General features: G+C 34.4%; 1 protein-coding gene across 6 annotated transcripts in view; it reads right to left on the bottom strand.

The window, feature by feature from the left end:
* Positions 1–7,261: 7,261 nt before the first annotated feature.
* STAG2 (stromal antigen 2) overlaps positions 7,262–26,143 on the bottom strand; it is a 119,200-nt gene continuing 100,318 nt past the window's right edge. For 2 of the 6 annotated variants that reach the window (XM_036227293.1, XM_016119921.2), the window contains 8 exons: positions 25,448–25,596; positions 24,178–24,306; positions 20,669–20,892; positions 17,954–18,143; positions 17,752–17,862; positions 14,564–14,690; positions 13,536–13,613; positions 7,262–9,183 (listed from right to left, as the gene is read on the bottom strand). In XM_036227293.1, coding sequence (XP_036083186.1) covers positions 9,160–9,183; positions 13,536–13,613; positions 14,564–14,690; positions 17,752–17,862; positions 17,954–18,143; positions 20,669–20,892; positions 24,178–24,306; positions 25,448–25,596 — 1,032 coding nt within the window. In that variant the 3' untranslated portion in view covers positions 7,262–9,159. The remainder of the gene's footprint in view (positions 9,184–13,535; positions 13,614–14,563; positions 14,691–17,751; positions 17,863–17,953; positions 18,144–20,668; positions 20,893–24,177; positions 24,307–25,447; positions 25,597–26,143) is intronic. The other 4 variants (XM_016119922.2, XM_036227291.1, XM_036227292.1 and 1 more) reach the window with 2 other exon arrangements.

Raw genomic sequence — 26,143 nt, 5'->3', positions numbered from 1 at the left:
AAAGTGACGTCTCAAATCACTGAGGCAAAAATGAATTTTTAATAAATAGTGCAGGATAGCCATTTGGAAAAAGATAAAATTAGATTCATATCTCATATCATGCATAAGAATAAATTTCAAGTGGATCGGAGATCTGAATAAATAAGTTAAACCACATAAGTCCTAGAAAAAAAATTTTGATGAATTCCTCTAAATACTGAGTATAGGGAAAGGTTTTCTAACTATGATTCAAAATCAAGATACAATAAGAGGTTGATCTGCTAGACAACATAAATGTTTTTAAAAAATATTTACATGGCAAACGTGTGTGTGTGTGTGTGTGTGTGTGTGTGCGTGCGCGCATGTGTGTATATTTGCGAAGTCAAAGACAAATGACAAACCTGGAGAAAGTATTTGCAACACATATCACAGATATAGGGTAAATACCTCTAATATCTAAAGAACTCTTTAAAACTGAGGGGAAAACACCAAAAACCTAATAAAAGTTAGCAAGATATAAACAATTCATCCAAAAATTACATAAAAATGGCCCTTAACATAAAAGTTCAATCTCACTTAAATAACAGAAATGCAAATTGAAATTATACTGATACTATTTCTCAGCTATGAGACTGGCAAAAATTAAAAGGTAAGACAACAATCTGTTGGTGAGGCTGTGGAGAAATAGGCACTCACACATCAGTACCATATGCTGGTGGGAATGCAAATTGGTACAACTCTTACAGTTGGAGAAATTTGGAAATATTCAACAAAAATCCACGGGCATTTGATTTACCATTTCTACTTCTAGGAATTTACCCTGAAAATACACCTTCAACGATGCAACAACAACAAAAGTGTATATACACGATTATTCATTGTAGCATTTTTTTGTGAATACAAAGTGATGAAAACTTGAATGTCCACACATAGGAGAGTGGTTAAACTATTGTGTACAGCACTTGGAGTATTATGTAACTGCCAAGAAAGAATGAGAAAAAAATCTATGAATGATATGGAATAATTTTTAGGAAATACTATGTTTTAAAAAAAAGCATGCAAGAGTAATAAAGGAAAATAAGAAAATATCCGTGTATCTGCTTATTTCGCCAAAAAAAAAATGCACAGGAAATATAAACCAGGACCTAAAAAGATCAGTTACCTACAGGATGTTATTGGGAACAGGATAGAAAACATGGTGGATGCAAAAGGGATAGAAGGAATTGGGGGAGATAGTGAGACTTCTATGAGTCTACATTTCTGTATAACTCTAGCTTGTGGAATTGTGCTAATGATGTTTCACATATTCAAAAATGAGTAAAATCAATAAGGATTGAGGAGCTCTAAATGCAATATAAACAGTAGCGAATGAACCTAACTGTATTTCAAATGAATAATGTACCATAACCACATTCTGGTGGCAGTGGCAGGGGAAGGGGTACACAAAATGCAGACATATATAGGCATATATTTCCCAGATCTGTCCTCTAAAAAGGTCTCTAGAAGAAATCACAACCCATTACCAATGAACAAATGTAGATCCCATATCCTAGCTTCTAAATACAATTCTCCGATAAAGTGAACTGGGGCTTCTTGGAGAAATGGCTGATTTCAAGGCAGGGCAGATAAAGTACGAAATGAGCCTGGAATATCCTGCAGTACCAAAAAGTAATGAAATGAACAAAGAATGAAGGAAACATGTCCAAAGATGGGAGCCAGCTTGTAAGGACTCCCACTAACCAAAAGTGGGACAATTTGATCAACAAAATAAATAATGATATTAATGAATTATAATCATACCGATATAAATAATAATAATTGATTCAAGCAAAAAGTTAATTATAGGATATTTACATGGACTCAAAGTATCTCCCCACAAAATACTTATTACAAAGCAAAAAAATAGTAACTTCACAGTGGAGAAATCTGCGTCACCTCAACCAAGTTAAAATTATCAGTAATGAGACAAATCTACATCATGTGCCTCCTGATATAATGCACTGAGCATACATTATTTCTGTAGTATTCCTGCCCAAAGAGAACAGCCTGAATATATCTAATCGTGAAGAAATATTAGATAAGCCCAAATTGAGGGACACTTTACAGAATGACTGGCCTGTACTCTTCAAATGTCTGTGTCATAAAAGACAAAGAAAATGGATGTTTCTAGATTAAAAAGACTGAAGAGACATGACAAATGTAATGTGTCATCATGAATTAGTTCCTGGACCAGATACTTTACATTTATTGATATAAAGAACATTAGTTGGACAGTAGAAAAAATTTGAACAAGGTCTGCAGATGTGTTTATGTTAATTTCCTGATTTTCTTAATTGTACTATGGTTATGTAAGTGACTCTCCTTGTAGTTTAGGAAATATGCATTACTTAGGGCTAAAGGGGCATCATTTCTGCAATGTACTTAAACTTTTCAGAATAAATTTGCACACACTGAGACTGAAATATGGTAAAATGTTAACACTTAAGGAATCTCGGTAAAGGATATACAGGGCTTTTTTTTGGGTACCAATTCTTGCAACATTTCTCTAAGTCTGACATTATTTCAAAATAAAACATTTAATATATAAAATTTATACCAACGGAAAGAACTGTAACTATTAAACTCTATTGATATACCTGCTAAAAAAATAGTTGTAAAAAATGACGACTTCCCACCCATAGCCCAATCACATAGGAGTCACATTCTAACCTAGAACAGCTAACCTGGGCTGTAGAAGTACAGAAAAAAACTCTTATGCGAGCCACTGTGGGTAAGCCATTGTGGGGGCTTATAACAGCAGTGTTATCTATGCCAACTAATATAGGTCAGGTACCTTAAAGTGGAGTGCTGCCAACCTATTTGGCATTGCCCAATTCAGAGGTAGCCATGGGAGATAACGGATGAGGAAAAACTTCCAGAGGGAGGACAAAAAGACAAAGGATAAGGAAATACCATCCAGAGAACAGAAACAGAATTTGACCAAAGGACTTCCTTTGCAGCCAGCACAGGAAGTCTTCACAATTTGTTTCCTATGGACTGTGGCTGCTATATTTTCCATCCTTCCCTTTTTTGAATGAGTCATTGTGGTGATTCTGTCCATGCCTCACCATTCTATATTGGGTGTTAGAGGATACCCATATCTGCATCTGATGGAGAAGACTGAGCATAACCCAGAGAAACTGGACTTTGAGCCACATGTAGTAACTAGATAGGACTTTTGGGTCGTTTCCCTTGGGGAAGGATGAGTGTGTGTCGTAGGAATGATAAGAAGGGTATGTATGGTAAAAAAGAATGGCCAAGGCTGAAAGACTGAGGCAGAAACCGCCAGCAGTCTGCCAAAATCCATTCTTCCTGAACACATGGTTAGACTATATTCCCCAGTCTCTTTGCAAGTTACATGTGGACATGTGAGTTCTCTTCAATGGAATGTGAACAAAGTGATGGGTACCACTTTCAGGCCTGACACATAAAAACCTCCCATTTACACTCCACCATGATCTTTCCCAACCTCCTGTGGACTAGAATGGTGATAATCAAAGAATCTTGAAAACCATATGTTAAAGATGGTAGACTTTCCTGCCATTACAACAATCATATAGAGATAAGGCACCTGACAATTTGGAAGAGCTGTCCTGAATGCTACCGAAGGGAGAAATAAATTTATGTATTAAGTCAATGAATTGCTATTGAGTCTCTTCCTACAACACCTTAGCCTTCTAAAGTTATAAAGGCCATTGGGGCTCTCAAAGCAATTCTTAAGGCTTTTGAAGGTGCTAAAATCCCAAGAATGTGCCAGATAAACCTTTAAATGCTATGTAAGGGCTAATTAAATGTGTCTACAATTATACTGCAACTTGGTACAAAAAACACTGGTCCCAAGAGATTTAGAATCAGAAAATGTAAATCTGACCCAAACAGATTTTGGTAGGTGTGAAATTGAGTGTCCTGCTCTGCTCCACTCTTAATCTTAACACCCCATCTTATCTTTTCTCAAATCACTAGCACATTTGCAAAGGAGGGGAAGATAATGGAATTGGTTGCTCCACTAACAAGGAGAGACATAGAAATAAAGGGAAGTTTCCATGTGGCATAAGCCAGACTCTGACAGCTATGGAGAGTGGGGACTTATTACAGCAGTTATGAGTTCAAGTACTATAACACAGGCTTTGGGAAAGCCATATGGGAACATTCTTCTGTCAGTTTCCATGAGTGATGGCTGCCAAAGAAAGGCATTCCCCGGAATTCCACTAAAAAGGCACAACTCTCAACCTGCCATCAATGAGTTAGCCTGGGGCACAGAGGAAGAGACTTGTAGGAGCAAACCAGACTCCATAGATAGGTTAGAGAATTCTGGTAGAAAATTTGACAAAATGAAGGTTATTAGACATCAGAGTTTCAGTGAAGAGGTAGGAACTGAAGCCTGATTGAGTGCATTCGAGAGAGAACGGGAAAAGCAGCAATCCAGACAAGAGAGAAAAAAATGGGGCAGTGGCTAGAGGGAGATGTTTGCATATTATTAGGAATGATCTAGTTGAGGGGAAACTAATAATGCTCGGGAGGGGAGAGAGGGGTATCCAGTATCTTATATTCAGGGACAGCTTATCCACTGTAACAACAAAAGGAAGTACAATGTACATGAATACAGAGGCAAGTATGTGGGTACATTTAGTAGCACAAAGATAAAGGTGGCTAAGAGAATGGACTGCGGAGTCATATGGCCTACCTTCAAATCTACACTCCATCACTTGAGTTATGTGCCTTTAGGCAGGTTGATTTAACCTTCGCCTGTTTCCTTATCTGTAAAATATGGACAATATCAACTATAAAATTGCTGTAAGAATTAACCACCAGTGAAACACTCTGAATAGTTTGGTACACAGTAAATACCCCACAGATGTTGGCGATTATTTCTTCAAAATTAGTTATAATTTTGCTACAAGTAAAACTATTTAAAAGGTAACTTGCCAAAGAGTCACTAAACTCCTCATACCTATCCTGAACTTAAGATGGTAAAGTAAAAAACAATTAATTAAACTTATAGTAGCTGATTGTTCCTTTTAAGTTTGCACTATCAAGGCCAAAACTGACTTCAATTGAAGAACCTACTTTCCAGAAATTTACAGCTATTTTTTAATACAACTGCACAAGTCATAAAACTGTAGGAAAAGCCATTTTTCTCAGTGGCAAAATAAGGCTTAATGTGACTAAAACATCCATATTATTAAATAAGTCAATATACTGCAAGTCACTTAAAGGCATCCTACTTATATTTCTTAGGATATTTGCCAGTTCTGATAATATTGCATTCAATGCTTATCAAAGGTTCCAGCTGTGAATGCCCTTCATTTTGAAAGCTGATGTGAGGTAGTGGATGGCCCACTGTCTTCCGGTGTTGCCCAACCTACTCCTAAAGCAGTTACTAAATAGTTCTCACATCCATATGGTTGTTTATGCTGCCCCCTTTTTCCTGAATCCTCAGCCTTGTTCAGCCTGCCTGCCACCCTTTCACCCAGTCTTCCTCTCAGCTTTTAAAAGTCAACTCAAATAGCAGCTTTATCCATAATAGCCAAACAGTGTGAACCACCCACATGTCCAACTCAAATTGCTAATAAACTGCTGGTAAAAATTTGATCTGTGTTGGAAAGAAACAACAGTTGTTGCTTCCATAATAAGGGATAGAAGCAGGGATCGACTGGTAAGGGGTATAAAGGAACTCTCTGGGTTAATTTAATGGTAACGTTCGACATTCTTGATAGGGGGTTTGGGTTAAACAGCTCTAAGCATTTGTTAAAACTCAGCAAACATATACTTATACTTCATCATATATGAATTTTACAGAAGAAAAAAAAAAGGTAAACAAATACCTCTGGGTTCCCATAACACCCGGTGAAAACATTGAGCTTACTAATTTTATTGGTCTTGTATCTGCGACCCAACTCCTAGTGGAACTGGAGGCCATTTAAGCCTAATTGGTCTTTGTTCCGTAGTTAGCACAAGGCCAGGCACACAGTAGTCAATAGATAAACTGTTGACCTGAAGTGTTTAGTGAACTTCATTACCTTGTTTCCTCTTAACCAAAGGCCTTGGGCTTTATTGCCTCATATTCTTTTGGTGAGTCATTACAGTTACCAGAATAATCTATTTGCCCTGGAACTCATCCTTGTGAATCTTAATAAATTCCCTTTGTGGCAGGATATTGAAGACATCTCTTCTGGCTTATCCTACTCTTATTCCTCCCTCTCTCAACTTTAAAAACTGTTAACTAATAACTATTGATGGACTCAGATTTAATTTACACTCTTTATAGAAGCCAGCTGAGGAGCATATTAAGGACAATGTCGATTCGCACCAATCAAAGATGTTCCATTTCCTCAGCATGGACTTAAAGGCTGCCTGGGCTTGAATGCCTACTCCATCACTTACTAGTACAATAACCTTGCCCAAGTTCTCTGTGCCTCATTTTCCTCACTGCCTCCTGATACACACACACACACTTATATATTTAAGAGTGTGGGGTAGGTTGGAGGATAAAAACATGTATTATCTATTCGTCTATTATCTATTATCATGATGCTTAGTAAGTTACACATAAACCACTTAAAACAGTGCCCAGCTGTTAGCTATCACTTAATATGTTCAGCTCTGAATCCCCAAAAGACAGAAGACTGGCCTTCTGTGATCTACAAACTAGCCTAAATGACCCATGTGCTAGTGTTACACTGCTTTAAATCACTTTTTACGAGTACGATGCAAATATTAACAATAAAAATTCAATTAGTAATTTTTTCCAAATGTTAGCTTTCACTCATCTTCAAGCACAAGACACTTAACTAAGGGGTTTTACACACACTCACTCTCCAGCTCAGCATACCCTGAATAGCACAAGTTTACTATTATTTTGTTTTTCCTCATTTGTTTACCCCACTAGATCTATGAGGGGGTCCATGTCTATCTTCTTCACTGCTGGATCCCTAACATATGCCTAGCAAATAGTAGGCACTCAACCGTATCCTGGATGTTGGATGGACAATGAACACATTTTAAAGAGTGTTTAACCCATGCCAGATAAAAATTAAAGTAATAATGGTCATAGGTTTCTATTTTAAAGTAATAATTATGGATTTAGTCTCATTTTAAAATACAATTTATCAAAAAACATAAAATGGCAATGTTTTCTATTATTCCCACCCGAACATGTTAAAAGGTGTAATAATAGGTACACTTTCTAAACCATTTATAGTCACCCTCCCTCCTTCTATTATAAAAGATAAAACATACAACATACGGTAGGTTTATTTTTATTCAAAAAGTTACTGTCTCAAGACATAAATACAAATCAGAAAACAGTACAATTAGGACAATAGAATGTGGAGGACAACAGGTTAGAGTAATATATAAAACATTTTTAGCTGGTTGAAAACAAAGCTGTAAGAATTGCTTTCACAAAAAAGTACTCCTTTCAAGAGTGAGAAAAAAAAATCAACTTAGGTTTTAAAATCATATATACAGTCCTCTCAGCAGTTCTAGTAAATGCGGTGGTGTGAAAAACAACATAGGCAATACCTTTTCACATAACAGTATCTGTTGATGAAAAATCTGTTAGTTAAGTCTGTTTTCACTTGTTGTTAACCATGATTTAATAAAATAATTGTACTTCATCGTGATCTTTTAGCTAACCTATGGTTTTTGGCTACCACAGCCCAATGCTTGTTGATTTCTGACTCTAAGAACTGGAAGCCATTTGGTATTCACCAATCTGAAGATATTCTTGTATTGCAAGCATATTAAGGCATGGAATGATTAAAATAATATACCTCAAGAACTGAGAGACGACTGACAAAAGATACACATGTAATATAAGTTAATATTTTGTTTTAAACGATGTCTAGCTGCCTAAGCCTCGCAAAATGAGTTGATGTCAAAATGGCAAGTAGCCATTTTCTGTTTTAAACTAATTTATTTGTGAAAGGACATAAAATGAAGTTTAAAGCTTAGCTTTCAAAGAATATTATGGGTTATGAATTCTATTATCCCATCTAATTTACATACAGAGGAAATGTACTGTAACCTGTTAGAAGTATCTTTAACCTGAAGACTGCTTGCAAAGACAGATAGATAAAACAATATAAAATACAAATTTAAAAATCATTTTAAAGCATGAACACTCATGCTTTTCTATTTTTAAACATTGTTAAACTTTCAATATATTTCTGAAACCTCATAATTTTAAGTTGGAATTTAAAAGTAAGAAAAAAACTAAACAAACTGCGCAATTATAAAATCAGCACCAATTTATATATATATAATTTTATTTAAAATTTAGATCCCTATTCCCACACTCTAATAAGCTGTATAATTTTTTGTTTAGAATTTTTCTGCAAACATACTACAATAAGCTTCTTTTATTTGGAGACAAAATACAGTGGCACTACTGGAAGGAATATCACATTACATTTTTATCTTAAAGGACAAGCAAACTTTCAGGGTTGATAATGGGATAAGCATGTTTGAGACTGGTTACCTTCTGGCAGTTCACTGCATCTGAATATTTCTGAAAAGTATAGAGAAGCTCTTGGATTTTAAAAATATCTTAAAATACATTTTAGATGAAAAAATTGTAAAAGTTCTGCTTATAAGTTTACTTTTCTCCACAATTACAATATTTAAAAGAAAGCTTTGTTGATTGATGTTTTAAGTTTTTAATTTTAGAATGCTAAAAACGATTCTATCCTATAATTTCTGGGTAAGGGAATAAATTCATCCTTAACTTTGTTTCTTGGATGTAAACAGAAATCCAGCAGAGGTCATCATTACTTAGTACACCCAGTAAATAAATGTGAGGATTCACGTCTGTACCAAATGTCTCTTTAGATTGTTATATTTTCTTTTAAAAAAAAGCATGAAATAATTGATTCAAAAGCCAACTAATAGCACATAAATAAAATATTTACTTTCTAAGAAAAACTGTAGCTTATCATCAAATTGTTTACTTGTCCTTTACTTTTTTGGGGGCAAACAAAACTGCCTCTCAATGCACTTGATCTTGGTAAGCATAAGCACGTCATATTCTCCTTAGAGAAAAATCTGTACAGAATTTCACTGTATCTACCACACTTTATTTTAAAATTTCCTCTTCCACTTAGAAAATGACTTCACCAGAGATTTAATTGTGTACTGGTATTAAAACATTGACACCCCAAGAACCTAATGAGAGAGAGGAAAAAAAATCCTGTTAAAATTGTCATTTATTTCTTTGTAAAATATATCTGTAAATTATTACAATACCTGATTATCAACATTAATTTTAATAACATGCTAATAAAACTACTTTGAAAAATTCCTCTCTTTAGATATGCAATTCTAAAATTAAAATGATCATCAATATAAAATGAGATAACATCAGGACTAATGAAGATGCCACTTACCTGACAAATATAACTAAGAGCAGGGACCATGTCTCAGTTATATGTTTATACATACCCCTAACACCTAGATAATGCCCTAAACATTAGCACTCAACACTTATTGAATGGTTAAATGAATGCGCTTCTTGACATACTTCTGGCACAAGTTTGTTGGAAAAAAAGCTTAAGAATGACTGGCAAACTTGGTTATCTGCACTGTGAAGCGGGTATAATTCTTTAAAAAAAGCACACAATTCAATATACATAGGATGTATTACTGAACTGTACACTTGAAACCTATTTAACTTTATTAACCAATGTCACCCTAATAAATTTATTTTTTTTTTATAAAAAGAGCATTTGCACATGCAGACCAAAAACATCTAAGAAATGTAAGTATGTAAAAAATAGAAAGTCTTCTATAGAAAACCTGGCCTGAGTGGAAAAAACAGAACCACAAATTTTAAGAAATCAAATAAGTAAGGTAAAATCTGGGCAAATAAACTTATATTGATGCTTTTCTATACATTCCAGTTGGGAAAAGAATTTAAGTAAAACATAATAATTACTTGTTACTAACTTAAAAAAAAACACACATGATGAATGGAGCAACTCCTCCTTGTTCATTTTTAAACAAATATAAGACATATCTGTGAGTTATAAATACTAAAAGTTAGACTATTTGATTATAATTCCAGGACTTACTATGATAATATTTTAAAATATTATAATAAGCTAGTAAGAACTGATATTAAAAGTCAGAGATAATGAATGAGTTAAGATTGGGATTAGAGATGGCTCTTACTTATAAATTAAATTTCATTTTAGCAAAAGTCATAGAACTCATGAATCATTTTGATCTGAAGGAACTGTTTATTTTCAGACCAGGAAACCAATATTGATCTGACTGTAGCCTCCCTGTAGTGAGAATTGTTAAGTGTTTGGAATCCCTAACTTCTTACCTGTCATCCACCAAAACCACTACCACTACACTTACCCCCTGTCCTCTCCCACCCTCTGACAAGGTTCAGAGCTCTCCTTTTTTTGATTATAGTCAGTTTGGGTGGTTAGAATGTTTCCACTAAAGAGGCCTAGATGATGTTTAAAGGTTCTTCCTAGCTTTAACACTCTGAAACTCTGGGTAAGGGAAGGTCTGATGATGAATAAAAGGATAAAATCTTAATTAGCAATTCCTAGTGTTGAATGTGGCATGAAAATGAACTTAAGTTCTTTCCGAATGGGATAAACCAAAGTTGTTTCCAGATATAAAACTAACTAAATAATAAACCTACAATCTCATGTATATGTAACCCAAAACTTATCTGCTCGCAGTTTTTATATGATCATTTCTGAATTGTCTGGGTATTATGTTACAAAAAATATATTTAGGATTTATTTAGTAATAATCTAATGTATTTATACTAGGATGCTTGGAGTTATTTCACTTAGAATTAGAGAATCTTAGAACTGGGCGACGTACGCTACTGTATAAGGGCAACACAGATTTTTGCATTAAAATTTTCATTGGTCTGCTTGTTAGTATTGAGACAATATGAAGTAAATAATGTATGTTTAAAATAAACTGGTATTAACTTATAGTCAAAGACTTCTAAAGATACTTGAGCCTTTCAAGACTGAGCAGTTATGTGACTGCTGCCATCATGTGGTAATACTATAATACTACAAATATAGATGCATGTGCTTGTTTTCCTAATTTTGGTAGAAGCATGTTAACTACAATCCTCTTAGTTATAACATATTCAGTGAATATGAGAATGCCAAAATTTTCTATAAATAATTTTTAGGTTCCCTAGCTTTGGCCTAAGACAGACTGCAGTTAACTGTAAATGTTAACTGTCAAAAATGTGTACATGTAATTTACATTGCTATTTCACTATTTTAGTAATCTGAAGAACACCTTTTTGCAAATCTATTAAGTGGAAACAAATGCCTAAAGTTTTCCTTACTTTAGATGAACATATGAACAAATAAGATCTCTAACTGCCCATATCAATTTTGACTGCAGTTAATCATTTCAACTTCAAAATTACTATTCTTGGTGTTTCTTCCATATGAAATTTGATTTTAGTTCTGGAAAGTATGACAGTGGACACAGCATGCAATTTTTAAATCAAAAGGAACTCGGATCAAATTACTACTCTGACACTAAAGTTGTGTTACTCTTTGAGTAAGTCACTGAACTACCTATTCAGTCCAAGTTTGCTTGGGTGTTAAAAATGGAATCCCATCACCTTTCTGAAAAGGTTGATGAGAGAATCAAACTAAATCATGCCTAGTATAGTGCCAGGCATATAAGCTCTTAAATACTAGCGTCCAGCCTTTTCGCTTCAAAGTGATAGTCAAGGTGGACTAGAATACAAACATTGAGGGCAGGGAGAATACCTCACTCATTCTAGCACTAACTTCTAAGCTCAATAAATTGAATTAATGCATTTCATCATATCTGCTTGAAAAAGATTCTCTTACTCCTCATCACAGTTACTACCTTCATGTTTTATTTAACAAACTGGGAAGATACACACTCCCAGATTCTCAGGGAACCATATATTTTAATATGCACTTAAACTATAGACTTATGGGTAAACCTAGGTCACCTATGCTATTCAAAATATGATCTGCAGACCTGAAGCAGCGACAGCACTTACTAGAGATGCAGAATTTCGAGACACATTCCAGACCTATTGAAGCAGAATCTGTATTTTAATAAGACCTCCAGATGATTCACATGCATATTAGAGACTGAGAAACATTGATTTAAAAACGATCCCAAGGTGGCTTGTCCAAAGATTTCTATACCTGCTATTATAATAAAACTGTCTTTTGGATCAAATAATTGGTCTTATTATCTGTTAGTGTGAATTAGTTTGTCAAAATTCTTCCAAGAGCAATCTGAAAGCAGATTATGAGGTGGGGGAAGAGAAGGAGAAAATGGTAGAAATTGGGACACAGAAGGCAAGCCTCAGAGGACGAGGTCGCCAGAGGTAGCAGGCGTTAGGAAGAAGAAGCATAATGGTGAGATGGAAGGGCACGCAATTGATTTATTCATTTGAAAAATAAAACTAAACACCTACTATACTAGGCAGAACTCACAATCAATAAAATCATCACTACCTGGAGTTTGGTCTACTGAGCAAAACATAAGATCCTATTTTACTATGCCAGTCTGGTAATTATCAAAATTAAAGTGCATACATAGTATTATGGAAGCTGAGCATAAAGTGTCTATCTGGAGTGTCAGCAAAAACTCCTCAGGTAATGCCCAGAACTGACTATTAAAAATTAACTAGAAGGGGGGAAATGAGGCAATTCTGACAGAGAGAAAAGCTTATACAAAGTCGTGGAGCATGAAAGAGAACAGTGTGTCTGAGAAGAATACAAGATTTGGTATGACTGGAGCACAGGATACAGTATGGAAAAGGCCAAGGTTAATCTGTTTAAAGAGCCAGATCACAAAAAGCTTTGTGTGCCAGGTTGAGGAGTTAAAATTTTTTAATGGCAATCTGGGGGGAAAAAAATAAATGAAAGACCTGAAACTGTAAGTGAGCAGATGTGATTTGCATTTTATCAATAGTCCAAGTGAAAACTAAGGAGGACTTGAATGAACCAAGGTGTTGTTGGGGGAAAATATGTAAGCAGGGACTGATATAAAAAGTACTTAAGAAACAGAATTAACCATACTTAACAATAACCAATTACCACAACCCCCTTCTCTTTATTATCAAAGCATTTGTTCAGTTCTATTTTTCACTTTCCTATGATTATGGTTATTATTCCTCCCATTCATCTTATCCATCCATAAATGCCAAGGAAATCTTTCCAAAACACAATTCTAACCATGCTGCTTCCTCACTCAAAATCCTTCAATGGGTAACTCAAGCCTACAGCAAAAGTCCAAATTCCTTAACTTAAGTCCCAGTTGGCCAAGGATCCAAAGGCACTTCTAATCTGTCACCACCACTACGTCACCCTTCTCCTCCCCTTCTCCCGAAATCCCCCTTGCCTGCCTCTCTTTTTCTTGTTCAATTGTTTTTATCCATTCTTGATGTGCTGTTTCAGCTCTTCAACCTCAAACTTAGGGGTTGCCTATACTTTTGATTTTGCAATCCTGGGGTACATTTAAATTAAACCTACTGATTCATCCATAATTGAAGCTGGATCAAAGAAATCAGGCTTCAGTTCTGTTCTCTCTCGTCTGTTCTTTGATGGTGGCTAAGGGAAAAAAAGGAAGGAAGTTGACAATTGCCAAATGGTACCGAAAAGTACTGAAATTAATTAACATTAAGTGTTCACATGGTCTATGTAGTTGCAAGTGTACCTTACAATACTTCAAATACTGTATATTTAAACTACAGAATATTAAAAAAATATAAAAGCAATTCATTTGTGGAAATTCAAAACGATAAAAACTGCAAAACTCATTTTTTGTTTCACTTTAAAAACATCTTTTAAATAATTTTCCTTTAAAGGCATCAAATTACACTCAGAAGAAGAGATATTTAAGTATTTCTTCCTTTTAAGGAGAATACATTACAGTACACTGAGAAATAGAATCAGAAGACCTGGCTTATAAGTCTCAGCTTTACTACATACTAGTTTTTGTCTCTTTGTATAGAGTAACTAACTGTCTATGCTTTGGTAACCTCAATCCTTTCAATCTACCTCACAAAGTTGAATGAGATGTGGTAAAATGAAGTGTGTAGAAGGATTTTGTATATGACAAAGCCCTAGTCACATATATGATGTAATAATTAACAAAAATACACCCTTATATATATTTAACTTCTAAGTTTAAGTAATTTTTTTATCTGACATGGAAATCTGTCTCAATAACAGGGTAGTATCAAGTTAATATTATATTGTTTTGATAATGGTAAATAAATGGAAAATTAAAAGGTGATGTAATACTTAGTATATTAAGCAAAATGTATCCTTTAAATCTACATATTCCTAAAGTCATCTTAAGTTAATCATCTAACACCCTCACCAATCTCACCCTCTCTTCAATTCCTTTTCATATACTAAACACTTGCCAACTATTTTATTTAATAGTTTTGCAAAACTTACTTTTCATGGCAAATACCTCTCTCCTCTAATAAATATCCAATTTAATTTCTAATGGATCTGAACTGAAAAATCTCACAGAAATCACTGTTTCTTACCAAATCTATATCCATGGTGTCAAAATCCATTCCCTCATTAAGATCTTCAATTCTCCCTTCTGAAGACATCATAACATCTTCAACAATTGGCTCTTCATCATCTTCCATTAGGCTTGTACCACGCCGACTAGAGAAATATAAAACAAGGTCAAGATCTGAACCAATGCTGTGAATATTAATATACTGGCAGCAACTATTTGGCTCTCTATATTCAAGTGTAATGGAAAATGATGAATTAAAAGTCAGAGAAAATGATTAGGCACTGATCATGTCATCAAATGAGTCAAAACTCCAGTGTGCACTTCTCTAAAAATGCTGGGGAGTTATATTTATTTGGCATTACTTCGATACATTTAGTTTGATAGTTCTGATATCCCATATAAAAGTTCAATGAGAATTTTCCACATGGGAACAGAAAGATACCTCAAATCCTTTTTGATAGTAGGCAGGGCACAAATTAATAAACGAATATGAAACAGAAACCAGAGAAATGACATTTTCAGAATACACATATTTTCATTAAAATATAATGTTAATTTTACCCATCATTCACTCATTCACTCAGTACCTAATGTGTACCAGGCACTCACTCATTCACAGAATGCCTACTATGTGCCAGGCTTCTACTATGTCCTATAGATGCAAAAATAAGTAAATAATTAAATAAAGATGAATAAAATACTGAATTTCAACTGTAATTGAAAAAAAAAAAGATGAAGACATGGTTCCTGCCCTCAAGGAGCTCACAATCTACTATGGGAAACAGATATAACTATGACAAAATATGATAAATATTGCAAGAGAAATATGTATCAAGTGCTATAAAGATATACTAAAAGGAAACACTGATTATGCTTCAGGAAGAAATGAGCAACATTTATGCTGAAACTTAGTTTTGAGTTTCTTAGGACAGAAAATCTACGACACATATAGAAAAGTAAAATAAAAATTAAGACCAAAAATTCTGTACATTATCATGTAATTATAAGAAACTCAAATTTCAAGTTCACAAATTAGCCCACATCAGCATAAAAGAGTCAATGTAATAATAGCGAAATTGAGGGTAACTTCTTGTTCCCTAGTTTGGCAAATGTTTCTTTATTTATTGAAAAATCCCCTCCCCCCAAATCAATTATTTACTGAATGCTTGCTTATAATTTATACAATGAGTCTTAAAAGATAATAGAAAGAATATGATGTCTAATCCAGGCGACCTGGACAAATATTTTGGCAATGGTTCCTTTTTCTTAAAAGTTCTAGATAGTAAATAACGATTTTACTGTATTTAATGAGACAACTGTGAATGGAATATGTGTGTTTTATGGGCCATGGCATAGAAAACCAGCAATCCATTCTGTATTTCATTTGGACTATAAGGAAGATATAGGTGATATAAACTATTTAAAAAAATAATAATTTGGAAGTATTTTCAGTTATAGAGCAGATATCATTACAGAAAAAATTGTAAAACAAAAAATTTTAAGTCTCAGGCAATAGACCATTTATATGGTATATCAACCAAAAGAATCTTCCAGTAATAATTGTATAACTGATATAATCTCTTCTAGTCACTGGGAGAAGTTTATCTCTAAGGGAACTCAAGGCAAGCTATGAACAAAAAAATGACAAATGGTACTGAGTAATGAGATGCTGTGGAAGATCTTGGAGACTGGCGGAGTTTTCAGGGGAGAGATATGGACCAAATGATTGTAGGGGCGGAATTCCAGAATGTTCAGCCTGGTGATTTGTGACTAGTTGGAAGCTAAGAAATTAGTTGTTGACTCCAGCATGAAATAACAACATATATTAAGAGGAATGTGGCCACAGAAACAGGAATAGGAGACAGAACCAAGTGACAGCACAGACGATGACCGTATTAGACACGCTGGGATCAGAATCTATACATGTAATAGAGTATACTTTTATAGAAGTTCTTAAGCCTGCCACAGATAACACAAGTAAATCTGAGTAGGCTACCACTCACCGTAAATAATCATTTCTTAAAAATAGGTGAAATTCCCATCATTTAAAAACCAACTGAACAAAACATATTTTAAAAAGAAAGTAGCAATTTCTATCTCCCAGTATTAAACCATATACCACACTATGTTATAAAAACAAAGCTTTCAAACCCAAAACTATAAATAGTTATTAGAATCATCATCTTTCCCTTTGTACCAATCATCTAAAGACTGCTTGTCTGACATTTCTTTTGGAGCTAAAGCCAATAGAGATTTATAAAGTTCTCATATAAATTCCAATAAAAGCAAAGTATTTAAAAGTTAAACTACAAATTTTTTTAGCATTATACATTTATTCATTCAATGAACATTTATTTAGCATGTTTTATGTGCCAAGCACTGACAGGCAATGAAAGTGTTCCCTGCCCTTGAGGAGCTCACAGTCTAGAGAAAGGGAAAATTCATAAACAAATAATTACAATAGAGTGTGACAAGTGCTATAAGAAATATAAATATACATAATGTTATGGGGGCATAGATGACACAGCTTCATGTAAGGTGACACTTGAGCTTGTTCTTTTACGATGATTTTACCAGGTGCCAAAGAATGGAATATGATACTTAAAAGTAGGCCGGGGCCATATTTTGAAAGCTCTTGCATGCCATTCATTAGCTAAGGAATTTGGGTTTTATCCTGTAGGTAATGGGGAGCCATGGAAATGTTTTAAGCAAGAGTTGCATGATCAGATTTTTAGTCTAGAATAATAATTCTGGATGGCAGTGTGAATGATGGGAATGGTGGAGGGGTGAGTGAAGGGAGGGGTCTGGTGAGGATAAATGGGAGATTTGAAGGAAGATTTGAGTTAGAAAGCTAATAACAATAGTTCAGATGAGAGAGATGAGGGCCTGAACTAAGGTGGGGGAGTTAATTAAGATGTAACAAAACTAGATTTTTAGCTATAATTCTGTGTACCAAAATAAACAAGGATTCATATTTAAACTTTTCCAACAGATCAAACTAAGATTGGTCCTTTAGCCAACTAGTTAATATTTAACTTTAAAAAGTTCATTTTTCCTGTTGGAAAGACCGAATTTTAGTTCCTTGATTATTTCAGCTTAATTTACTCTAGAGGGTTTGCTGAAATTTTTAGATAAGGCACACATTAGGGTATGTTAAAATGAATTAGTGAACTTCCTAGACTCAGACAATAAGGCACTCTGACTTACATGGCATGCTGAAGATTAGTTCGCAGTTTAACATAGCTCATTGCTGCTTTCTCCTGTTGTTGCCTTGCTTCCTCTTGCTGTCTTTGAGCTAACATCCATGTTACCTGCGTGCTTCAAGGAGAATTTTATTCTTCTTTTAACTTAACTATTTTTCTACGTAATTAATAAAGTTATAGTACAGAAAATGGTCAAATGTACTTACTTATAGTCAAGAGGAGTTTGATGATGTTCAGTCTGCATTGGATAGACACTCATGAAGCTATCCTCAGGTCGTAATCTTTTGGGCTCTCTCATAATTGTTGAGGTGAGTTGTGGTGTCTGCATCATAACTGGGGTGTGCAGAGTCTGCTCTCTGCTTAACCACATACTGTCACTACTACTGCTTTCTTCGGCTGAAAAAGAAATCAACAGCAATAAAGTTCAGTCATTAACTCTGACTAATCAGATGTCTAAAGCAACCTTTGAGGTCGACAAACACCAGGTTGCTTTCCGCATGCTAAGTGCTTAGAACAGGGGGAGACAAAGGTATGTAAGGTATAGCTCCTGCTTGCCTTTTCAGTCTAGTTGTGGATAAAGAAAACAAAGACAATTAAAACACATTGTGGTTAAGTGCTAGAAGAGAGGGAAGCACAGGTGGAATACGAGTAATAAGAGGGATCAGAGCCAACTACTTGGAAGTGACTTCTAGCTAGAGTATATATTGGGTGGACTTGGCGGGGGGAAAAACAACCAAAACCACAGAGGCATGAAACCATACTAATTTGTTGACATTCCACAGTTTCTGACCTACAAAAATGGTAATTTCGTATGGTTCAAGCTAAGAGTTTGGTCCTCCTGAGGTAAGCAGAAAAAAGTAACGTTGAATGAATACAGAGGCAGGAATCAATTCACAGAAAGTCTTGTAAGCTGTGCTAAGGTGACAAGAACTACTACTGCTGAAGGTGTTAATGGAAGGGAAGCAATATGGTGAGTTAACATGCTTTAGTCAAAGTATGTACTGTCAGTGTGGAAGGTGGACTTAAGAATATGAAGACTAGTGAGCAGACCAGCCAGTTAGGAGGCTAACTGTGTAGCCCAGATGAGTCAGAGGTGGGAATAGGAATGGAGACAAGAGGTGAATGGTTCCCAGTCTATAGGATGCTTACCACTGAGCAGCCCTAAGAATAACTTCACAGTGAGCATAAATCCATATGCACATTAAGCACCAGACTAAAAAGACCAAGTGTCACACCTATAAAATCTACTTGTTTTCAAATGTCTATAGATGCTGCCATGAATAATAAAAGACAAATTCACATGTAAGTGTTACCAAATCCACAGTCATTTTTTAAATCACTGGTTTGGGAGGGAAAATTAACAGCACTTGATTGATTGAATGTGAGTTAGGAGGAAAACTATTTTATTAGAAGATTACATATATGTATATCTACATGTAATTTTTTAAGGGAAGAATGCAAAATGTGCTATTAGCTAATACCCTAGTAATAGATGGATTAGATATAAATTTCACAATCTGCAATATAATTACATCAGCCTTAAAGTTCTACTGGTTTAAGCTCTAATTTTGTCTTTAAACTGTACTGATCAAAAAATATTGTACTGATCTAGCTAACCTAGCAGTATTTGTTCTTCCTTCTTTTAATTTACTAATGCCTCAATTTTTATGTCTTGCTCCAAAACCTAAACAAAGAAAGCATTGACTCTTTCTGTAAAAACTGAAGTATTGGGTTTGATAATATATCTTTAAGATGTTACATAAAATATCAATTCATAATGCTCCCTAAAGTCTAAGGAAAAGGAGATTTGATAGCCCAGCACAACTATAAATCTTTAAGATTTATAGTGATATGCAAGAAACAATACCTTTTGATAACGTCTGTGAAAAAAAGGAAAATTTATTTTAACTTTCTATAAACCATTAGCCCTATGTTAACTGCTTAGGGATACTGTAAAAGAGACTTCCCCACTGACTCAGATATTGAGACTACGTAACCAACCAAGTCTAAATCTAAGGTTGTACAAACTTTAAGTTTATGCCTTTACATTAATGGACAAAAGATTAAAATCATTAACTCATGGGACAATCAAGTTTTAAACACTATACACCTGATAATGCCTAAAAAAATACACAGCAATTTAAAAATATGGTCCCTAAATCTTTGACCCTCCTCACATCAAGAGGTGCGGGATTATGTCCCACCCCCTTGAATCTGGGCCCTGTGATTGTTTGATCAATGGAATATGGCGGAAATTATGCTATGTTATAGTTTCTGGCCTTAAGAAACTGGGCAGCTTCTACTTCCTGTCTCTTGAGACACTTGCTCTTGGAGCCCAATCACATGCACTGTGAGGAAGCCAAACAGCCACATGAAGGGGTCACATGCAGGTGTTCAGGCAGACAATCCAGCTGAGGTCCCAGCTGACAGCCAGCATCAGATACATCTGTAAGTGAAAATGCCTCCATACAATTCCAGTTACCAGCCTTTGAGTTTTCTTAGCTGAAGTACCAGGCATTATATCCCCACTATGTCCAAGTTGTGGGGTAGTTTGTTACTCAGTAATTATAACTGCAACAAATTTAGACAACTATGCCAATTTGTTTAAAGGTTCCTAAGGAAAGGAATAACATTCCCAAGCCCATGGTGAGCCAACCCTGGAGAGCTAGGAGTCCAAGAGATTCAAACGTCAAAACACATTACTACCTCTAAGATTACAGACAGCAATTTGTATTTCTAGAAAGTTCTTCATGATGAATGACCTCTTCACAGAAATTCAATAGTTGTGACCTCTCTGAATCTGTTCCTCCACTTAAACTGGATGATCTGATCTTAACAACACATAATTTAAGAAAATGTGAACCTTAATGACACTTCAGTTGGTAAAGTTATGGGATAAAGAGAATAAACTATATTCTTACTGAGTGCAAGCTGCATGCCTTCAACCACTTTCCGTTTTCCTGTAGACGGTTTTGATTTTTTACTCCTCACAGTTGACCCTCGACTGCTGATTCCACTAATGACAGACATGGTGTCATCATCACCACCAGCAAGCAAAGAATTTCGGTAAGACATCAGTGGAAGCCACACGTCTTCTCTTCGGAGTGACATCTGAAATGTCATGAACTTTTCCAAGTAAATATACCTTAAAAAGAAGTAGAAACCATTAGCTTTGATATATAAAACTGCTATAGCTTTTTTCCCCCTTTTTGTTTATTCTTCCTAATAATCTTAAGGCTCACATACCATAAGGAATATCCAATACTTAAATTAGAATTAAATAAAAAGTAAAGTACATTAAAATAAAACAAAATAATGGTTGATAGTCCACATTTCTCCGAAGCATAGAATAACAATTAAAAACTGTTAGTGTTTTCTTTCTGAAGATGTCTCTATCTTATCTTCTCAGGTCCTCTGTGAGAAGAACAAATCCAAGTCATATTTCTGGAAAAAAAACTGGATTTAAAATACATACAACTTGGGTGCTAGTCCCAGTTCTACCAACCCCTAGCTATATGATTATGTGCGTATTTGTGCACTATTCAACCTCAGCTTCATCAATATACTGATGAGCAACTTTGTCTCTATCAAGTAGATAGATGCTCAACAAATACTAAGCTGAAATGATGCAAGGCATTTCAGCTTAGTATTTGTTGAGCATCTATCTACTATGCCCCAAGCACTCAGAATAGATACCAAGATGAATCTGATATGGTCCCTACCTGCAAAAATAAAGTTTCGGCACGATGAAGTCAGACATCTAGCCTGGAATCCAAGTATCACAAAGATTCTATGGCTTACATGTAATACAACAATCAAATTCAACTAACATTTGTGTGACTACTATGTGCTAGGCATTTTTCTCTTGGGTGCTTTAACTTTACTTGTGAGGGAGACATTCTCCCCATTTGACAGATGAGGAAAGAAAGGATAAGTTAAAAGTAACATATCCATGTATGGTCATAAAAATGAGGAGTATAACCATTATTCAAATCTCAGGCTTCTGACACTAAGAGGTCAATGCTTTATTGTCTAAATTATGCTTCAAATACATGAATGTATTGTTTGTCAATTAACTGTAAAGTGGAATTCAAATACTTACTGTTATAATAATGACTAACTCCAATGAATTCAAAATTACCAGTTTGGAATATCATTAAAGAGAGATGATAGGAGGTATCAGTTACAAACATACTGCTTGGTGTTAGTTGTTCAGTATTTAACTGCAATATATTTCAGCTATACACAGTAGTACAGTACTCCTCAAAGTATGGTCTGTGAACTAGCTATCAGTCTGAGAGCTGTTTCCAGTCTGCAACAAGATATGGAGCTTGAGCCAAAATACACTCACTGGTAGAGAGATTTACAACTATGTTATCTACCACAGAGCTGAACAAAACATTCCAGACAAGCAGCCTCCCTGATGCCATTTCCCTTTATCCTCTTTCCTGCCACAGAATAATTTACAATTAACCTGAATTTTCTATTTATCATCCCTATGCATATTTTTTGCTTCTAATACATATTCATCTGTAAACATTATAGCACAGTTTGGTAGTTTTCTCTTTGCAGTCAACATTACGTTTTTAAAATCTAACCATTTTGGAGAGTGACATCAGCTAACACTACGGTAGTAATCATTTCCCAATATATAAGTGTATCAAACCAACATGGTGCACACCTTAAGCTTACATATTACGTGCCAATTATATCTCAATAAAGTTCAAAAAAACGTTCAGAAATGATGAATAAGGTCTGAGGATCTAATGCATAACATGGTGAATACTGTTCATAATATTATATAGCTATATAATACTATCTAATCGAAATTTGCTGAGAGTAAAACTTAAGTGTTATCATTAAAGATGCATTAATTAACTTGATTTGGGAATCCTTTCACAGTATATACATATATAAAATCATCATGTTAAATATTTTAAATATATTATGATCTTATTTGTCAATTATGAAGCAGATTTTTTTTTAAGATTTCAAAACCAGAAAAATCAATTGGAATGTATGAGTCTTTCAACCCCAATTCGATCAAATAAACTATGAAAATAAAAGTCATTTATGACATCTGAGACTACTGGAAATTCGAACAATGACTGGGTAGCTAATAATATTAAGAAATTATATTTACTTAAAAAAGAATCTAACCATTTTGACTGCTGTACAGTATTCAATTATATATCAATTTCTTGATCCCATTTTCTAGTTGATAAATGTTTAGTTGTTTTGAGCTTTTCCTTAGTCAAACAATGCAACAGTCAAATTCTCTTATGGTTCTCCTTGTACACACGTGCAAGACTTTCTCTAGGGCTACGTACTTATGAAAAGAATTATTAGATCATGAGGTAGGTTAAACTTTACTAGACACTGCCAAATAGCTCCTCCACAAAATGGTCTTGTACCAATTTACATGGTTGCCAGATATGTATAGAAGTCTCCACTCCTCGACATCTTGGGCAATACTTGGAACTATGAGACTTATTTTTTTCTAATCTGCTAAGTGAGAAATGGGTTATTGTTGTAATTTGTATTTCTCTGATTAATACTGTCAATAAAAATTTTAATTGGGATAAATTTATATGTAGTAAAATGCACAGAAATTATACAATCAGGTCAGTTTTGCAAATGAATGCAGCCATATTCAACACACCTTATAAGACACAGGACAGTACCATGAACCTAGAAAGTACCCTGTGTCCTTTTTCCCATTCAATCTCTCCAACTCTAGAAGTAACTACTACTGTGATTTCTACTACCATAGATTAGTTTTGTGTGAATTAGAATTTCATATAATATCTATACAATCTTTAAATGAAAAATACTGGTGGACTTTCAGAAGAGGTTATCTATACTATAAGTTACTAATATTCTTCTGCCCTTCCAAGCCAAGAGGGGGAGGGTAGAAGATTTTGAAATTTAATTCCATTTGTTGGACTCTCTTAGAATATAAGTCACCATTTTAAGGAGACTAAACCAGAAAAATACCCTGTTTAAATGATCTGTTGAGGATAAGACCAGTAGTTAAAGTAAAAAGATAAAAAGGGGAATTCTACTTTCCAGTGCAGTCACAGCTCAGGACACAGACTAAGATGTTCCTGATGGCTTACCAGATATCACTGTACTAAATGTTCTCTCCTTAATTAGGTTAGGTCAAGAATGCAAATAAGAATACATAGAGCATTCGAGTTACACCTCTAAAGCCACAATTGCACTGAGGAGAACACACAGAATTAAAATGAAGTATTACGGAAAAAATCTGGTTGTAATCCTTAAGTTACAAAAATTCTGAAGTATAAAATTCTGTGTGCATCAATGTAAGCCTACAATTCTAATCTCTGTGTGTAGAAGAGAAACCAAGTGTAACAGCCAACCTTTAAGAATTCCAAAACATAATAGCATATTTCTAACAAATACATACACCGTCCTTTTGTCTTGTCGGAGTAGTTTAGAAGAAAATTCACTCAGTATGTCAAGAAATGCCAAATTTAGAGGTGGATGGCTCTCTCCTTGTGGATTAGGTTCTTTAAAAGCAAATTCTATGCCATCTCTGCAATGACAAAAGACAAATATTTAAGGGACTATGATACAAAATTTACTAACTTAGAAAGGAAATTTCTGTCTATACTTTCGTTCGATTACTAAAATGTTTTTTTGACATGCATTTAATCTGAGGAATAGAAAGAAAAAAGAGACTACAGTGGAATGCCAACTATGATTGAAAAATAAAAATTAAAAAAATGTAACTAAAAAAAAAAAATCCAAATGAAAATGTGGAGGAAAGAAGGAAGGCTATTACATGAAGGAAATAATATATTACTTCTTAAAGTAATTACTATGTATGTGGTCCTTAAATATTACCTAAAAGTATTGATACATCCAATCTACTTAGAAGGCATAAAAGGGAATTTGAGACTTTTAAAGCAAAATGAAAGGAGATAATAAAGTTGAGGAAGGTATGGGATTAACTTAAAGAGCAGAAACATCTCTATGAGGGAGATATTTAATACTGTTATAACTAAGTAAGCAAGAGAAGTAAAAGAGACACAAATAAAACACAGAATTTTCAATGAAAGAGTACAAGCCTCTTGATTTTCCCCAAAGGCAAGACTCTTCTTCATCCACAATTAAGCGACAAAGGTTATTAATAGCCACGTGTTGGTTATGTTAAAGATCTAAAGTAAACTCCTACTTAAAAGTACAACTGCTCACCAAATAAAATCAGAAGATTTCTAATTTTTATAAGGCCAAGAAAATATGCAGACAGAAAGAAGGTTGTGGCTCAAAACAAGGGAAAAGGTCACTACAATACAGAGAACAGAACCAGAAAGAGAAAACTTGAAACAAAGAAATCAAATCTCAAAAATTTCTCTAACTAGCAGTGAGGTTATGACAAAAGCTGTTTTAAAAGAGATATTGTCATACCTGATGAATATATGCTGCTTTTCGTCACATAATTGATAAAGATTTTTGTTGGTTTTAATTAAAGCAAAGACTCTCTATGAAAGGAGTTTTAGTCCTGACTCATGTGTTAATGGAGATAGCACTATAACTGGTTCTTAAGAGATATGCCATAAATTCATAAACAATAAAGCATTAAATTGAATACAATTATTCTAAATAAAAGAGCTAGATTCAAAAATTTTCATGATTAAAAAACAGGAAAGCTGAATAAAATATTTGGAGATTACTTGTGAAGCATAGCAATGGCCTCTCTCGTTTTCAACTGATCAAGTCCAAAAGTTAAAGCGAAACGTCGAGCAAGTTCTTTTATGCCGCTGAATGTTGAAGATGATCTATCAAAATTATAGCCATTTTCCTGTATCATTTCATTAAAAAGCTGTTTGGAAAGAAAGCAAGCATGTTCAAGTATTTTTGATAACTATGAATTATTAACATCTTTAAAAATACTGTATTTCTACTTAAAATACACTAGATGATCCCTAAATGAGGTATTGTATTTTATACTAAAATATGAATTTTTAAAACACACGACACAAATGACCAAAATTGTAGCACTCCATATATTCACTCTAGAGATAAGTAGTGAGTGACATTAGAAACCCTTTAGTTATGGCAGGTTTCTATTCTGCTGGAATTAACTGGACGTTAAGATAGCATATAAAACAAGGTAAAGGAAAAAGAAACCCACCAAATTATTAGGCAACTATGCTCTGCTATTTACACTTAAATGATGAATTTCAATTTCACATCAAGAATTTTCATCATAAAGTAAGCAAAACAAAATGCAATTTTTCAAAGATCAAACTGCCAAGCTTTTAAACAGACAATGGCTACTACAACTGATAAAAATACAGTGCAATGAGCACTCTGATCTGCTGGAAACATAAAACTGAGGTAGTCTTTCTTTCTATAGAACAATCTGG

Source organism: Rousettus aegyptiacus, unplaced genomic scaffold, assembly GCF_014176215.1.
Source record: "Rousettus aegyptiacus isolate mRouAeg1 unplaced genomic scaffold, mRouAeg1.p scaffold_m13_p_9, whole genome shotgun sequence".
Taxonomy (NCBI): Eukaryota; Metazoa; Chordata; class Mammalia; order Chiroptera; family Pteropodidae; genus Rousettus; species Rousettus aegyptiacus.
The sequence above is the reverse complement of the archived record's forward strand: the minus strand, read 5'-3'. Positions and strand labels throughout refer to the sequence as shown.